At 39.6% G+C, this 17017-nt stretch overlaps 1 protein-coding gene across 1 annotated transcript; it reads right to left on the reverse strand.

Annotated features, from left to right (window-relative positions):
- Nucleotides 1–279: 279 nt before the first annotated feature.
- LOC149298388 (choline/ethanolaminephosphotransferase 1) lies at nucleotides 280–12272 on the reverse strand. The gene is made up of 8 exons (XM_089487537.1): nucleotides 11934–12272; nucleotides 10308–10455; nucleotides 8442–8583; nucleotides 6752–6836; nucleotides 5352–5483; nucleotides 3776–3934; nucleotides 1935–2060; nucleotides 280–399 (listed from the first exon to the last, which is right to left on the reverse strand). Exons 1-8 carry the CDS (start codon nucleotides 12270–12272, stop codon nucleotides 280–282), a joined length of 1251 nt encoding a protein of 416 aa, XP_089343663.1.
- Nucleotides 12273–17017: the final 4745 nt, after the last annotated feature.

The following is a 17017-nucleotide window of genomic DNA, read 5'->3' on the forward strand; positions in this document are numbered from 1 at the left end:
AATGTTTTCAAGTTACATTTTTTGTAAATGGCAAAATCCTTTATTTTTAGCATGCCTTTTATTTTAGGTGGTCACTTATTGTCGAGCTGAATATCCACTATGCAATATTTTAGTATGTCTTACGTTTTGTTTTTTTTTAGGGAAACAAATGTGTTACCCACATAAAATGAAATTGGGGGTGTATTTCAAGACCAAGCTGCAAAGGAAGATTTTATCCAATTTTCCTTCCACATTTTCTCCTTCTTACATGGAAACATGCATTTCATTTCCTTATGTCTTTTAGTGATGGTTGTAATGTGCAGCATTTGTTTTTATTCTGAAGACTTCAATGTGAAGATGAGAAGCTATTTGATTGCAGACGCTCACACTGTATCGGATTAAATCAAAGAGCGAAAGTACCTGTAAAGAAGTTAACACAATATTAATATAGAGCAATAATAAGTGAGGCCACATTGTGGAAACAACAAGAACCTACTAGTTTACCTGACCAGCTACTCAGTTTAAATAGTGCAGGAAAACATTAAAGTTCATTAGTACACCAAGCTTTATATTAATGCACTTTTTGTATAAAATAATTGGACTACGGTAAGTTCTTTTATAGAATATTTTAAAAACATTTTGCTACGCAAAGCATAACCAGCATAAAACAATGTATTGCTACTTCAGGACCGAGGGTATAAAAAGCTAAAATACGTATGTGAATCATGTAGAGGTGACTAACAGAAGGAGTATATCCTGTACTACTTTTGGATAGATGGGCCAAGTTACATGACCTTCTACTACATAGAGCAGGAGCGTCCAAGTTTTTTCTGCAGTGGGCCACTTCATCAGAATTGTATACGTGCGCAGGCCGCACTCATTTTTCACTGTGAGAAAATATGGCCTTTAATAAAATATGCAGATTAAAATAAAGTAAATGACACAAAACCTTTACTTTTCCTCTCACTGATTTCTGGGCCTAGAAAGTTTTGTGACTACAAATTCAGGATAATTAAAAATGAAATAGTTCTATTTATTCTAGGGATTCACCAAAACCGAAAATGACCCCCCACCTTTAAAAATAATAATAAAAACTCACATTTTTAATAAAAAGTAGGTAACACACCATAATTGGACAAAAAAAATTTGCAATATGACTTGGCATGATAGGACTGTGCTTGCTGTTAGCAATCACACTCCTATCATGCCAAGTCAGCCAGTACCTGCTGGTACAGGGTGGCTGTAAGTTATGTGCAGACCCCATACTGCTGGCAGCATCAATACACAAGGGGGACAGCTAGCTAGGTTTCAGCATGTACTGGCTGACTTGGCATGATAGGAGTGTGATTGCTAACAGCAATCACAGTCCCATCATGCCTAGGTTCCAGCACTTACACATCCATGCTATCACACACACACACACACATTCATTCATATACTCATTCATTCACAGATTCATTCCCTCAATCACGCATACTCATTCAAACACCCTCCCCACCCCCTTACCTGCACTGCAGCTCCCTCGATGCCGCTCACAGACTTCAGCAGGGGGCGCGGCCTACCTCTGGGTTCTCTGCTACTGTACAGAGGAAGCAAGACAGGAGCAGAGTCATGTGATGTCACGTGAACTCTGCTGGGTTCCGCTTCCTCTGTGCACTACAAAAGACCCTCCCACAGGTAAGTAGCAGGGCTCTTGTTGTAGCAGGGCTCGAGGTGCGGCCCGCGTAAGATCGGTTGCCCTGGCCGCATGTTGGACGCCCCTGACAGAGTGTAGAGTAAGGGGCAAGACTTCATGTATTCATTATTAGGTTTCTAGGAAATTAGAAACAAAATAATGAATGGAAATGTGGGCTTATGAACTTTGTAACAGTTTGCATTACTAAAAAGTGCAATAACCCGTAAACCAGGTTGAAAGAGCAGACAGGAGTTGTCACAAAATATGAAAGTTTACTTACCAGGGCTATCCACAAAACAATGTATTCATCAATGAAGCTATTAAAGTATTGATTTAGAAACAGAAGCATCGGTCCAATAAAAGCTGTATCATGCAAATGCATCTCACTCTTGGTCATATGAGCAACCTATCAAGAATGAGAAATGTAATTGTTTACTATGAGGCAGTATGATCAGGAGGCTATTTGTGTAGTAGATTGGGCTAATATAGCTAGAACACATACAAACTAGAACGGTTTCAAATCTAATTTATTAGTTTGCTAGCTATAAGTACAAGTAGCAAATGGCTATTTTAAACCCATTGTTCTCCAAATCTGGTTATTCTGGGACATCTTTGAAGCTGGTCAGTTAAATTTATCCCCAAACTAGACACCTCAAGGTATTTCAAATGCTAGTATTTTAGCACTTTCAATCTACTAATTCTACTACCAGCTGTTGTCAAAGTTTCCAGTAGTAATTTTTGTGTGTATTTTTCCCCACACACAATGTACTTCAGGTATAAATTTACAGCCCCGGTATGTGTCACTGTCAAACGCCAGTTAGTGTTTAGCAACATCTCCTGAGTACAGTTATAACCACCCATACATGGTTTTTGTCAGGTTGTCATAAATAGGGTTGTCTGGTTGTTTGGGGGCTAAAAAGACCACATTTTAGACGTGTGCAATTTTCAATTTGGAATCCTGACATCTGGCCATACACGCATCTATGTCCTATTCGAGGCATCTTTGATGATGGCCAATTCAATTGAAAGCTAGACACTTCAGGGTATTTTAAGTGCTAGTATTTTAACTATTTCCACCCACTAATTTTACCACCAGCCTTTGTGCTAGTACCATATTTGCTTGATTATAAGACGACCCCCCAAAATTTGATTTAGAAAAAAAAAGCCTGACTATAAGGCTACCCTATAAGAAAAAAGTTTCATTAGTAAATATTAATTCACATATAAACTATTTTTCCATGTTTTTATTAAACTATGATTGAGAAAAACACATCTTGTTTTTTTTTTCCTTTTATTTGCCAACCTGCCCCCCCACTTATGAACATCGGCCCCACGGTTTGCTACTCTGCGCTCTATTTTAGGTATGAATGTACAACTTCTTGTAAACAATGCCCCTATATGTGTTCAACATCCTCTTCTGAGTACAGTTATGCATTGGTTTGTGGTGTGGTTTAGGGTTAAAAATCCAAATCTGGAACAAACAATTCCGTTTTTAACCCCTTAAGGACAATGGGCGGTCCCTAAACCCATTGAAAACAATGCATTTTGTCATTAAGGGGTTAAAATAGGAACTTTGACATCTGGTCAGTCTGTGGCCATTTCCTATTTGGGACATTTTTGCATTTCAAACACAAGGATTTTTGTTGAGACTGAAGTTTGTTTATATATAATAACTGGAAGCATACTTGAACATTCTTATGTATCACATACAGAAATTGGCCAAAGGCTCATTATTAGAATTACCACTTACACCAGATGGTATGTCAGAGATTGCCTCTAAATTTGGGTATTTCTTTATCCTCACATTAGTTTGGATATAGTACTAAAAGACATCACAACATCATGTGTAGTAGCTACAAAATCTGAACACTTTACCCCTCGATAAGTTCTAAATAGCTTGACACAATATAAGTGATGGCACATACAAATAATCCATAAATCGATTTTTTGCTTATGCAATTTGTGTTCTATTAACATCTCTAAACAGTGAGTTGTCAGCTGTCAGTGAGTAAACAGGATAATAAAACTGTACTATATTTGACAGCTTAGTACTTAACTAAATCACATAAATCAATAAGAAAAATACATCAACAATTAAAATGATTGAAATAACAATCTTACCACTAATTTATTTGTAACTTTAGCAGAAACAAATCCAAAAGCAAGAATGTATAGGCAAGGGTGCTTTTCAAAAAGTTGAACTGCAGATTTCTTATATATCATAGTAGCTAGAACAATGACAGATCCAATGTGCAGCATTGGGGAAAGGACACTGGTTCCCTAGAAATGAATGAACATAGCAAATCAGATATCAGGTAACAGTCCTGCGTATGTTAACTACATATATGAAGAGATTTAATACTAGATATTATTTCAAAACTTTTCCTATAGCAGCCAATGCATTTAAGCAGTCAGTAACCTAAACCTGTGGCCCATGACAACATGAATTACATTTTCATTGGAGGGGGGGATCTTTGAATATTTAATGTTCAAAAAGTCCGCCTTGTGGAAGCCAAAATATTTCTAAGAGTGGCAGGCCAGCATTACTTCTAATCTCAAAGGCTCTCACTTTAAATCTCATACTTCTCCACCCTTTTTTTAACCAATCCTTAAAAAGGTTGCTTAAACCAATTAACCATTAGTCAATTACCAATAAGTTAGCGATAGCATAACAAGAGTGATCATGCAGATTTTGACAAAGGGAAGATGCCTTTTCCCCTACCCTTGTATGTGTATAACATGGAGGAAGGTATTCAGTAGCCTTGTCTCATGATCTGCATGATTATGGTGCCAATTACCTTATTCCAGTTGTGGATTATCACTAACAGGTTCAGGTAGACTTTTTAAGATTGGGTGATGAGATGGGAGATTACTTGGGACAAGTAATTGATTAGATATTGCTAGCCTTGCCACTCATGAGACATATGCCCACTTCAATGAAGCAACCCTGGTACACTAAATTATTACCAAAACAAGTAAACAAACAAAAAGGTCATGTTATAGGAAGACTTGGTTAATGAATCTAACCATGCTAGAACAATTCCTATTATGGTACATCATTGTTTTACCTCCTCATCCTCTACACTAATGCTTATTATCCAGCCTATCATTTCTTTAGTAACAATATGCTTCCTTGTTCTTTGGGTTTTATATTCACATTACAAATTTCTTCCCTGGTGTGCCATAATGTGGATACATTTCTTTGCAAGAGTGTGTCACCCCTTTGTAATGTAAGCTAAGTTTTCCATGTAAATTATATATCACTTGTTTCCACCCTATCATATTTCTCCTCAAACGCACCTATTACACCTATAAATATGTTACCTTACTTAACAAACATTTTGTTTACTGTTGATGTGCTGCCATGTTTGGATACCCAAGGATATTAACTGTCCCCAGCATCACATTATGTTTGTTTGCTAAAACTGAGTCACTGTGTTCAAGAAGCATTATATCTAGATATTATATGACCAAAATACATGGACAGCCCATTTAATGATTTCATTTAGGTGTCCCAGCCATTGCCAACAAGTGCATAAGATCAAGAACATAGGCATGCCATCACCGCAGACAAACACTGGCAGTAGATTGGGTCAGTGGCTTTAAACATGGCACTGTCTACTGAAATGCCTAATGCCTCCTTAAATCAGAGCATCCCTTTACAATAAGTTAATTTCCAATCACAAAATGAACTTACTGCAATGGTAGATCCATTCTTCCCAACACCTCCTGTAAAAATAACTTGGAAATAATTGGTACAGGAAAATATTGTGCCCGCAACAGTACAGAAAGCTGGAACAAGCTTCACTGGGACGTTCAGAATCGGTATCTTAAACAGGGGGGGAAACAGTGTTAGGAATGTGCAACATCATGGTACTAAGACTCATTCATGCATAAATACACCGCTCCTGAAAAAGATAAGTACAAAGATATGTACATTTGCATGCATTGTTAACACAGGAAAAAATGATCTGTTTCACATTTCTTAACTGTACAGCAAATTAAACACAATGATCCAGAAGGATATTGAACGGATTAAAAAAAAAGGGGTAGACGAACAAATGCCTGAGATCGGTATGCCTTTTTAAGCTTTTTTGCCAAAACAGAGCCCCAGGAGCCAGCTTGAGCTACAAGCGAGTGGAGTGTTTCCCCACAGCTCACCAACGAGACAAACTGAGTAGAGAAGAAAACCTTGTACTTATTCATATCATAGCTTTCATGATTTAAACGTTAAATAAGTTCATTTTACATTTCAGTTTCATGCCAGAGAAGCTGCCAACTGGTCTCATATCAACAGCTGTTTCTATAGAGGAAGACTCTGCATTTAACTTTCATGGAAACATAGAATGGCACGGCAGATAAGAACCATTCGGCCCATCGAAACTGCTCATTTTTCTTGATGTAAGGGGTTTAAACCACTTTTTAACAGAAGTCTTCTATGTACAGCTATCCAGACTTCAGAAGGCATTCAGCCACATAAGAGTTATCTGCAGGTGAGATGAATTTAATAAGTTAAAATGGATTAAGGTACCAAAGAGGTGACCTCATCACAATATATGAGGATTTGAGGACCTTGCAGGAACAATCTTCAACCAAACTTTTCTCTACTACTTACTCTTGAGAGAGTATCCTCTAAACGTGTTACCTCACCATTTTACTCTGTTCAGTCCCACTCACCTGTTTAAACTCTCTACAAACCCATTTGCATCATGTTTCAAACTAGCTCACACCTATATTTGCTTCATTAACCCTAATTTATTCATACTCTCTACTCCAGTGTTCTTCAGCGGTGCTGAACACACATTTGAAAGATGAAAATCATTTAAAGCAATGTGATCCCTTGTTTGTAGTACATCGCCTTAGTCCCTTTTGTAACAGCAAGAAGAGCGTTAAAGATGCATTCAATCATATATATTCGTGCAAATCATAATTTAGAATCATCTGATCTTTGTGCATTAATAGTCTATAACTGATCAGTGAGAGTGCTTAGCCATAACCCATATCCCAGATGCCAACATGCAAATTCATTGTCGTGATTAACACAATTCATTAGTTTCACTCTGATCAAATTAGCAGAATTTACATTTTGCAAATTACCATTGATTGCCACAGAGCCGGTCCACCGATCACAGCTAATAAATGCATGGCTATTATGAAGATCTGCACTTCAGTGACATCGATACTGATTTCATAAAAGCCAGAGAAGAAGAAGAAAAAAAAAAATAAGAATTACTGAAACAATGCCATTTATAAATGTGAATTACTTTATCGTGAATATAAAAAAGATTTATTGTTAAAATAAAATTAGCATGTGTGATTACAAATATAAGGACGGTTTGGCAGAATGAGCATTAACAGGAAACCTGCATGCATGATTGGTTAGAAATGTTTATCTAATATACTATCATATAAAACACAAACAAGTGTGTGTGTGTGTGTGTGTGTGTGTGTATATATATATATACACATATATATATATTTTTATTTTTTTTTATTAGAATTGTCCAGTAAATAGTGTGATTCATAATATATACAATTGGTTTTTGTTTCATCTGGAATAATTATAAAGGTTTCTCATATAGCAGAAGTATTCCTTTTATGGCACAATTGTCCGAGATCTCATAAGCACCTATGTTAAAACAGATATGCTTATTTATTTTGTTCTTATAGTAAATCTGCTAAAGACACGTTAGAAATATTTTTCTCAATCAGTCGCATTGCTTTAGCAGTTTGGCAAGTCCTCACTCTCATGTAACATAATGGGATGCTAAATATTACAGTTTGTCAAGATCACCTAAAAAGTTTCCAGCTACAGCTAAGGAAGTTAATGATTCCTGCAAATGAGGTTCCAGTTGCAATGGTCCAAGTAAAAGGTACTGCATTCCATTACACATTTCCCTGTGGTACAACAACATAATAATATGACCAAGCTGTTTTGAACAGCCCAATGAAACCGAAAGAGTTGGTATTTGTCTACTCTTCCAATGAAAATGGCATCTCCTCAACTGCTTTCACAAAATTAATAAGGGGATTGGGAGATACTAGATATGAAGAGAGACTAAAAAGTTAAAATTATATACGCTAGAAAAACGGCATCTCAGAGGGGATATGATAACAATAAAAAGAGCTTTTCAGTGACCTGTCCATTAACAGAAATGTACAAAGAACAAGAGGTCACCCTCTGAGACTGGAAGAGTGCAGGTTTCATAGACGACAAAGGAAGGGATTCTTTACAGTGAGGGCAATAAAGGTATGGAATTCACTGCCAAGGTAGGTGGCGTTATCAAATACATTAGATGCCTTCGAAAGGGGTCTGGATATTTTTTTTAGGAAGGCATGACATACAGGGCTATAAATAGAATAACATTAATATTTTAGAGCTTCTTGATCCAAGGAGAAATCCGATTGTGTCTTGGAGTCAAGAAGGATTTTTTTTCCCCTGATGGCAGAATTCGAAGTAGCTTAATTAGGGGTTTTTTTGCCTTCTTTTGGATCAAGAATAGGAAGGTTAGGTAGAAGGGTTGAACTTGATGGACTTATGTCTTTTTTCAACCTTATGAACTATGTAACTATGTATATGTAATCTGGTACAAATAAGTTATTTATGTTGCTCTACCAAATACCACAAGGAAGACTCACATTGCTATAGTTCATACCAACTGTCACACTCTACGGCCTGCCAACACCATTATCTGTTACCAGTGCTCCTTGAACCATTTTTTGTTCTAAACAGTATTTTATCATTAATAAATTCAAATGAAACTCACTCTTATGAAGAAAAACTTACATCCCGAAACGCAGCATTCCAGACACATATGTTTGCCAGTGAGCACAGTAGAACATGAACATGCCCGCGAAGCAGCAGAAGAACATCCAGTCTGGGTGCGTGCCAAGCTGGACAGCAATGCAGGTACCCAATACCACAAACACTGTTAAGAAAAACACCAGTGAAAAGTTAAACAGTGAATTAAGAGAAGACGAAGAAGTTTTCTATTTTTTTTTTTATATTTTCGAAAAATAGACAATTTGATTTTTTAAATTGCGGTTAATTGTCAATTAAAACTTTTATATAAAACTATTATATTGGTTTGTCATAGCCTTTCCATTGTAGTTTTGTCACAACCTTTGTATGTATGTACTGTAAGAAGCGCTGCGTTAATCATTCGCTCTATATAAATAAAAAAATAATGTACAACATTATTTAATTGGATAGTAGGAATTAATGCAGCAAGAAAGACATTATCAAAAAAAAAATGTAACCGCATGTGACCCATTTAATATCATCCATATCTGTATCTGCTGTAAGTTCTCAAATGTTATGTGGTCCTTGACCTCACCTTATATTTAGGATATACCTTATATCCTATGGATACCACCTGCATACTTAAAAATTAAGCGTCGTGTAATACACGTTACATGTTTTAGATATAAGTTGAAAATAATTTTAGTAGAATATATTTTTGAGATTGAGATTTATATACTCCATTTTACTACTTCTGATGTTGCGTGGATACCTGCAAAAAGGTTAAAGAGTGTCTGGTTGGGCATCAGGCCAAGGTTTGGGCATTCAAATTCAAAAAGTGTAACCATCACACTGTATCAGTCAGTTTAGAACCAGCAATACTGGGTCCTGCTGGCAGGAGGAGTCATTAGATATACTGATTGTGTGTGTGTCTTCTCACTGATGTGAAATCTTCTGGATGCACTACTAATTCTTGGTGGTAATTTGGGCCCTTTATAATATTTGTTACTAGGGTCATTTTATTTTTTTTACTAGCTGTTTATTACAGGAATTGAAGACGCCTAGGACTTTTAAAAGGACACCTGAAATATTTTAAGACAAAATTTTACTTTTATTTTACTTTACGTTATTATAACTCTGTAGGGACTATTGAGAAATTGAGATAACTCAAGTGCAACACCTTGTGGATGAAATAGGCATCGCAGCGAAAATTGCCAATACTTAGAGGAAGTCCCATCGGTTTTATATTATGGTTATCACATTAGAAATTAGTTTTCAAAAATAGTATGCAGTAATATTAAAATAAAACACACTTCTGGTTTTTGTATAATATAATGTTTTCAGACTGTCCTAGCTCTGTTCTAAGCCAAACTCCAACTGCTTATTATTGTGCCTCGTGGTAAAACAATTTTCTGGCTCAGTCCTAGACACTGACAGAAACTAATAAAAGTCTACGGAGAAAAGAACTTCAATTGATAAACTGGGCGTCATTAGCATTTTCATTAATACTCGAGAGTTGGCCAGGGAAAGTCACACAAAACACCACGACTCAAAGATAAGGAAACCAAAAACTAAGGTGGCCACAAAACCAAAACGTAATTGAATAGCCAAGAGAGACTGGATCGTAACTACTTAGCTCTAAAGTGCGGAGGCATGCGTCTCATATGTGCATAACTGCTGTAACCTGATCACAATGTCTGTGTGATGAACGTAGTATATACACACATGTACAGTACCTTTATTATAATGTAATGTATTTACTGCCAACTACATCTGTTAGTGCTATATAAAAAACCAAATATACATACATAATGTTATGGTAATAAGAAAGGCAACATAATGTGCAAGCTTAATTGAACCAGTTAAGATATCTTAGTATTATAAACATTGCTGGTAAGAAAAGTAAGTAACCTGTAGAGAGAGAGTCACAGCCATGGTCAAAAAGTTCACCCAGTGGAGTGCTGCTGTTGGTCCTCCTTGCTTGCTTCCCATCAATAGCATCCAAAGACTGGTAAATGAAGAGTCCAACAGCACAGCAGATATATGTCCATACTGGGCCCTAAGAACAAAAAAAAGACATGTATTGATTGACAACTATCAATTCTCACACATTCCAGATTTAGATGTGAAACAGAAAAAAAAACCTGTAATAGTTAATCTAAAGAGTCATGTACAGGACCGATATAAAATATGCCAATCTCCAAATCCCCATAATGGTTAAAGAACAACCAATTCATTTTTAAACTTTCAATACTACCTCTGATAAACTCGGCCTGCTCTCAATTACCTTATGTTTGGTGCATAATTTCTCTCTACATGTAGATTAACTCACTTCATACTAATACTTCATTGTCAAATGATTATAATTACAAATTGTACATCACTAAACTGTCAACGTGTATGAATACATATACATTCATGTATGTACATATGTTTGAAAGCTGCATCTCTTATGGGTATTTTACACTTTTTTACTCACGCACTGCAGTTAAATGACAGAAGAAAAAAAAAAAAAATGATATATATATATATATTTTGTTCTAGATTACCGTAATGTCCCACATGCACGTTTTATTTCTTGGCTTTTTTAACCGCTTCATGACAAAGCCTCTACATGCATGGGCTCACAATGCATTGTTTTTAATGGGTTTAAGGACAACCCATTGTCCTTAAGGGGTTAAGTTACAGGGACGAAACTGGAACATACGCATTTCAGTTATATTAGCTGTAGCATTAGAGCCATATTTCGATTTAAATGCCTAAAACGGGATATTTAATAAATAAAAATAAAAAAACTACACAAGCAAAAGGAATTTATTTAGAGGCATAGCAGCACATTTTATTAAGCTTGCTCTTCCAAAGATGTGGTCAGAAATTCCCCCCCTCCCATTAACTTTGAATTTTGCCTCTGATTTCTTGCTAAGAAATTCTCCCCCAGGTTATATTCAGATACCTCTCCACCTTATGGCAAATCCCTCGCATGTATAAGTTTGACAACTATTTGGGGAATTTTCCACAAAATTCTTCAACCCGCAAATATAAAATTATAATCATTTACAGACCTTTAATGACGCTTTCTGGCTCCGCATTTTGAAATACGCAAGCCTTTTATATTTGCATGACGAAACTTGACCGAAATTTTTTACGTGGAGAAAACTGCACCAAATCACATCTAACTGCTTGTATATTTTATGGAGATGTCACAAATGTATCATTTTGACTCTGTGTTTATACAAAAGTCAAGTTATTCAAGTTATGTATGTGCAGTACTTAAGACAATCTCTATACGCTATAAGAAGGCTTAGAGGGATAGAAAGGACAAGGGCAGGTTTTTTTCTGGGGTTTTAGGGAATTTAAAGAGGAAAATGTGCCCACGTAGGGCCTGCTTGCCAGTAGACTATTCTGAAACAAAATCCCCGAAAATGTAATTAGTTAATAACATTTTATACAATGGCTTTAGGATCATGCACGTAGACTTCTTTTTTTGTAGTCCATCTCAGAAGTTTCGATGAACAAAGAGGCATGAAAGACTCTTACCGTCTCTGTGGCTGTCGGACAGTAATATACTAAGACTACAGTGGTAAAGATGTTGATTATAAGTCCAACTATTGTAATGAGGTTTGGAGCAATCCATGCTGGAACTCTGCCAACCAGCCATTCCCAAAACCCTTGCATTAAGGGCTCCAAGAGTGATTTCCCACAACTTTTATATCGATGCTCCTCTAATCTTTTTAACTGGTGGCGTGACAGTGGGGGAGATGGTAATTGTAGGAGCTTGCTTAACACGCATGGTTTTTTTAAGGCATGTCCACAACTTGATGTAACATCCGAGTTGAGGTCCCCCCCTCTTCTCTTTGACAATCTCTGGCCACTCATTGAGCTTGGTTTTCAAATGTTCAGAAAATTCCAAAAATCTGGAAAACACAAATGTTAAAATATTTTATGAAATAGCTACACAAAACGAATTTCTATGATGTGTCAGCAATCATATTTATAGAATTTACTGGGCAAGGGAGAACTTTAGCAGCCAACCAAAAATGTAATCTGCCAAACATACAAGTGAAACAGCATAGCAGCACGTCATATATAATGAATGTTGGATGAAATAAAAACGTTTGAAATTAATGGGTGCTGCTAGTAATTTAGTACTGTCAGAGATCAGAGTTCCCCGCACCGGTGCCGGCACCGGTGTGGGGAACTCTGATCTCGGACAGCCGGGGAAGGTCTGCGCAATGGACGCAGAAAAACCCCGCTGTTAGCCACACCTCCTTCCGGCTGCAGCGTAAGTTGTCTACGCGGATCGCGTGGACGTCAACCCGCTGCCCTGGTATACAGCAGGAAATTGGAAGCACCAGTAAGTGTGTGGTGTGGAGTGGGGTGGAGTGTTAAATGGGGGGGGGGGGGAGACAGAAGGAAGACTGCTGCCCCGGTATACAGCAGGAAATTGGAAACACCGGTAAGTGTGTGTGGGGTGGGGTGTGTTAATTGGGGGGAGACAGAAGGAAGACTGTTGCCCCGGTATACATCAGGAAATTGGAAGCCCCGGTAAGTGTGTGTGTGTGTGTGTGTGTGTGTGTGTGTGTGTGTGTGTGTGTGTGTGGGGGGGGGGTGTTAAATGGGGGCATAGGGCATTTCTGGAGGCAGAGTGCTCTATGAAATGCCTTATACCTCCCTATATGCCACTCTGCCCCATAATATGCCTTTTAACCCCCTAAATGCCAGAATGGGATATAGGGGTATAAGGCATTTCTAGAGGCAGAGTGGCACATAGGGGGTTAAAAGGCATATCATGGGGCACAGTGGCATATAGAGGGTTAAAAGGCATATCATGGGCCACAGTGCCATATTGGAGTGGCAAGCCTGGGGGCAGATGTGCGTAACTGGGGGGCAGGTTGGAAAATACAAGGAAATAAAAACAAAAAAATCTTTTTCTCAATCATAGCTTTTATTAAAAAATGTAATAGTTTACATGAATTAACATTTACTGGTAAAAAATGTTTCCTATAGGGTCGTCTTATATTCAGGCTTTTTCTTTTTTTCCTAAATTAATATTCAGATTTTGGGGGGTCATCTTATAATCGAGCAAATACGGTAAGTCACAAGTACAGACCATCAGAATGTGCTTAAGCTAATAACATACAAACAACATACTCATTAAACATTCACAGTGCTGGTGGAAAAAGTAAGTGGAACCTCCTTTGGCAGCAATAACCTCAAACAAGCGCTTCCAGTAGCTGCAGATCAGACCTGCACACTGATCAGGAGGAATTTTAGAGAATTCTTCCTTACAGAACTACTTAAGCTCAGCCGTACTCCTAGGATCAGGGCCGGCCCAAGACAAAATGCCGCCTGGGGCAAAGTTTAAAATGCCAACCCCCCCCATTATCTACCCTTCCTCTCCCTGCCACCACCCCCCCATTATCTACCCTTCCTCTCCCCCCCCCCCGTACTTACCTTTCAGCAGTCCTGCGGTGAGTCTCCCTGCTCGGTCTCGGTGCCGGCTTGTAATGCTGAGTGCCGGAAATGACGTCATCTTCCGGCGCTCAACATTACAAGCCGGCACCGAGACCGAGCTAGAGGGCTCGCAGAGGAGAGAGGGGCGCCGAGCGGGTACTGACAACTTGGTAAGTGAAAACCACTCGGCGCCCCTCTCTCTCTCTTCTCGGTTTAAAAAATATATATAAATGGCTTGGAGCGGCAAAGTGCCGCCCCGAGCAGTTGCCCCACTCAGCTCCGTTGTCATGCCGGCCCTGCCTAGGATGTCTGGTGTGAACGGCTCTCAATGTCATTCTACAACATATCTAATGGGTTAAGCTCCGGGTTCTGACCCGGCCATTCCAAAAAGCTTAAAAACATGGTCAGCCTAAAATCCACACCTTCACTTATATTTATCACTTCAATGTATCTATTTGTTCAAAGACCCCAAAATTTAATCGATAATGAAAATCGTTGTCAATCGATTTTTATCGATTATACAAATTATAATCCGACCTCAAACAGAGATCGGATTATAACACTAGAATCCAGATCCCCCGCAACGCTGCAGGGGACCTGGATTACCCTCACTGTCGGCCGGTCACTCACTTCCGTCTCTCTCCCCCCTCCCATACACCCCTCTGACTCCTCCCCCTCCCATACATCACTCTGCCTCTCTACCCGGCTCCGTTACTGACTTCATAGAAGCCTCAGCGTAAGTGAAGGGCAGTAACGGAGGCTGTCTGTGCGCATCGTTTAGACCCCCACCGGCTGACAGAGGATCATCCTCTCTGTCAGCCGGTGGGGGTCTGCATCGCACAGACAGCCTCCGTTACTCACCTTCACTTACGCTGAGGCTTCTATGAAGCTGCAGTGAAAGTTCCTGTCAGTAATGGAGCCGGGTTGAGAGGCAGAGCGGTGTATGGGAGGGGGGAGGAGTCAGAGGGGTGTATGGGAGCCACCCTCCCATACACCACTCTGGCTCCTCCCCCTCCCATACGGCACTCTGCCTCTCCACCCGGCTCCCTGGTGTCTTGTGAACCTCCGTGGCTGACAGGAGGCAGAGTGGAGTATGGGAGGGGGAGGAGGCAGAGTGGAGTATGGGAGGGGGGAGGAGGCAGAGTGGAGTATGGGAGGGGGAGGAGGCAGAGTGGAGTATGGGAGGGGGCAAAGTGGTATATGGGAGGGGGAGGAGGCAAAGTGATGTATGGGAGGGGGAGGAGGCAGAGTGGTGTATGGGAGGGGGGAGGAGGCAGAGTGGTGTATGGGAGGGGGAGGAGCCAACGTGATGTATGGGAGGGGGAGGAGCCAGAGTGGTGTATGGGTGAGTTATAGTGGTGTAGGGGGGGTATTATGAATTTCAGGGCATTTAGGGGGTATAAGGCATATCAGGGGGGCATAAAACATATCTGGGGGTAAAAGGTATATCAGGGGGCTCAGTGGCATATAGGGGGTATAAGGCATATCGACATTAGGCATATCAGGGGGGCATAAAACATATCTGGGGTAAAAGGTATATCAGGGGGCTCAGTTGCATATCACTGGCATATAAGAGGTATAAGGCATATATGGGGCAGAGTGGCAAGCTGGGGGTCAGATGTGCATAACCGGGGGCAGTTTGGTAAATAAAAAAAATTTAAACAAAGCTTTTTTCTCATAGTTTTTATTAAATATGAAAAATAGTTAACATATGAATTAATATTTACTAATAACTGTATTAAAACCTAGTTTGAGAAACACTGTTTGGGTTCTTGTAGCTTTTATTATTATGTCAGTAAAATAAGAAGGTGAATAGAGAAATGCCATTGTGATAAAGAGATGAAAGTGTAAATTGTACGTTTTTTATTACATTATTTTAAATTGAAAAAAAATAAAAAATGTAACCGATTAATCGAAAAAATTATCGGCCAACTAATCGATTATTAAAATAATCGTTAGTTGCAGCCCTACATATGACACGACAACTACATATGGTAGACTGGGACTCGAGAAACACCAGGTCAACAAGAAATTGCTTTCTGGCGCCTAGGGTTTTGCAAGACAAAGGGGAGGACTGGGCAAGGCGATCATTAAGAAATCTAAGCCCCCGCTTGGCTGCAGCGGCTTGGTGAAGCGGGTGCTGCGGTGAAGCGAGTACCGCAAGGCGCACAGTAGGGTCATGAGGTGGGAGAGAGGATGTGGCAGTGGAGACAAATCTTGCGTAGTAAAAGGGGGGGGTATACTGTAGGTTCTGTTAGCAGCGGGGGTTGTCCGCGTCCATCACGCATACACCCTCCGGCTGTAAGAGAGAATTCCCCGCTGTCCCGACTACACACCGGGGAGTCAGAAGCACCAGTAAGTTTGGGGGGCGGGGTTGGTTACCAGACAGGAGGATCCAGGTCCCCTGCAGCGCTGCGGGGGATCTGGATCTTAATCTCATAGTCAGACCTACAGTGGGGCAAAAAAGTATTTAGTCAGCCACCAATTGTGCAAGTTCTCCCACTTACAAAGATGAGAGAGGCCTGTAATTTTCACCATAGGTACACTTCAACTATGAGAGACAGAATGGGGGGAAAGAATACAGGATATCACATTGTAGGATTTCTAATGAATTCACTGGTAAATTCCTCTGTAAAATAAGTATTTGGTCACCTACAAACAAGCAAGATATCTGGCTCTCACAGACCTGTAACATCTTCTTTAAGAGTCTCCTCTGTCCTCCACTCGTTACCTGTATTAATGGCACCTGTTTGAACTTGTTATCAGTATGAAAGATACCGGCCCACAACCTCAAACAGTCACACTCCAAATCCCACTATGTCCAAGACCAAAGAGCTGTCGAAGGACACCAGAAATTGTAGACCTGCACCAGGCTGGGAAGAGACTGAATCTGCAATAGGCAAGCAGCTTGGTGTGAAGAAATCAACTGTGGGAGCAATTATTCGAAAATGGAAGACATACAGGACCACTGATAATCTCCCTCGTTCTGGGGCTCCATGCAAGATCTCACCCCGTGGTGTCAAAATGATCACAAGAACAGTGAGCAAAAATCCCAGAACCACACAGGGGGACCTAGTGAATGACCTGCAGAGAGCGGGGACCAAAGTAACAAAGGCTACCATCAGTAACACACTACGCCGCCAGGGACTCAAATCATGCAGTGCCAG

Source organism: Sceloporus occidentalis, unplaced genomic scaffold (genome assembly GCF_023333645.1).
Source record: "Sceloporus occidentalis isolate IW3139 unplaced genomic scaffold, rSceOcc1.0.p SCAF_33, whole genome shotgun sequence".
Taxonomy (NCBI): domain Eukaryota; kingdom Metazoa; phylum Chordata; class Lepidosauria; order Squamata; family Phrynosomatidae; genus Sceloporus; species Sceloporus occidentalis.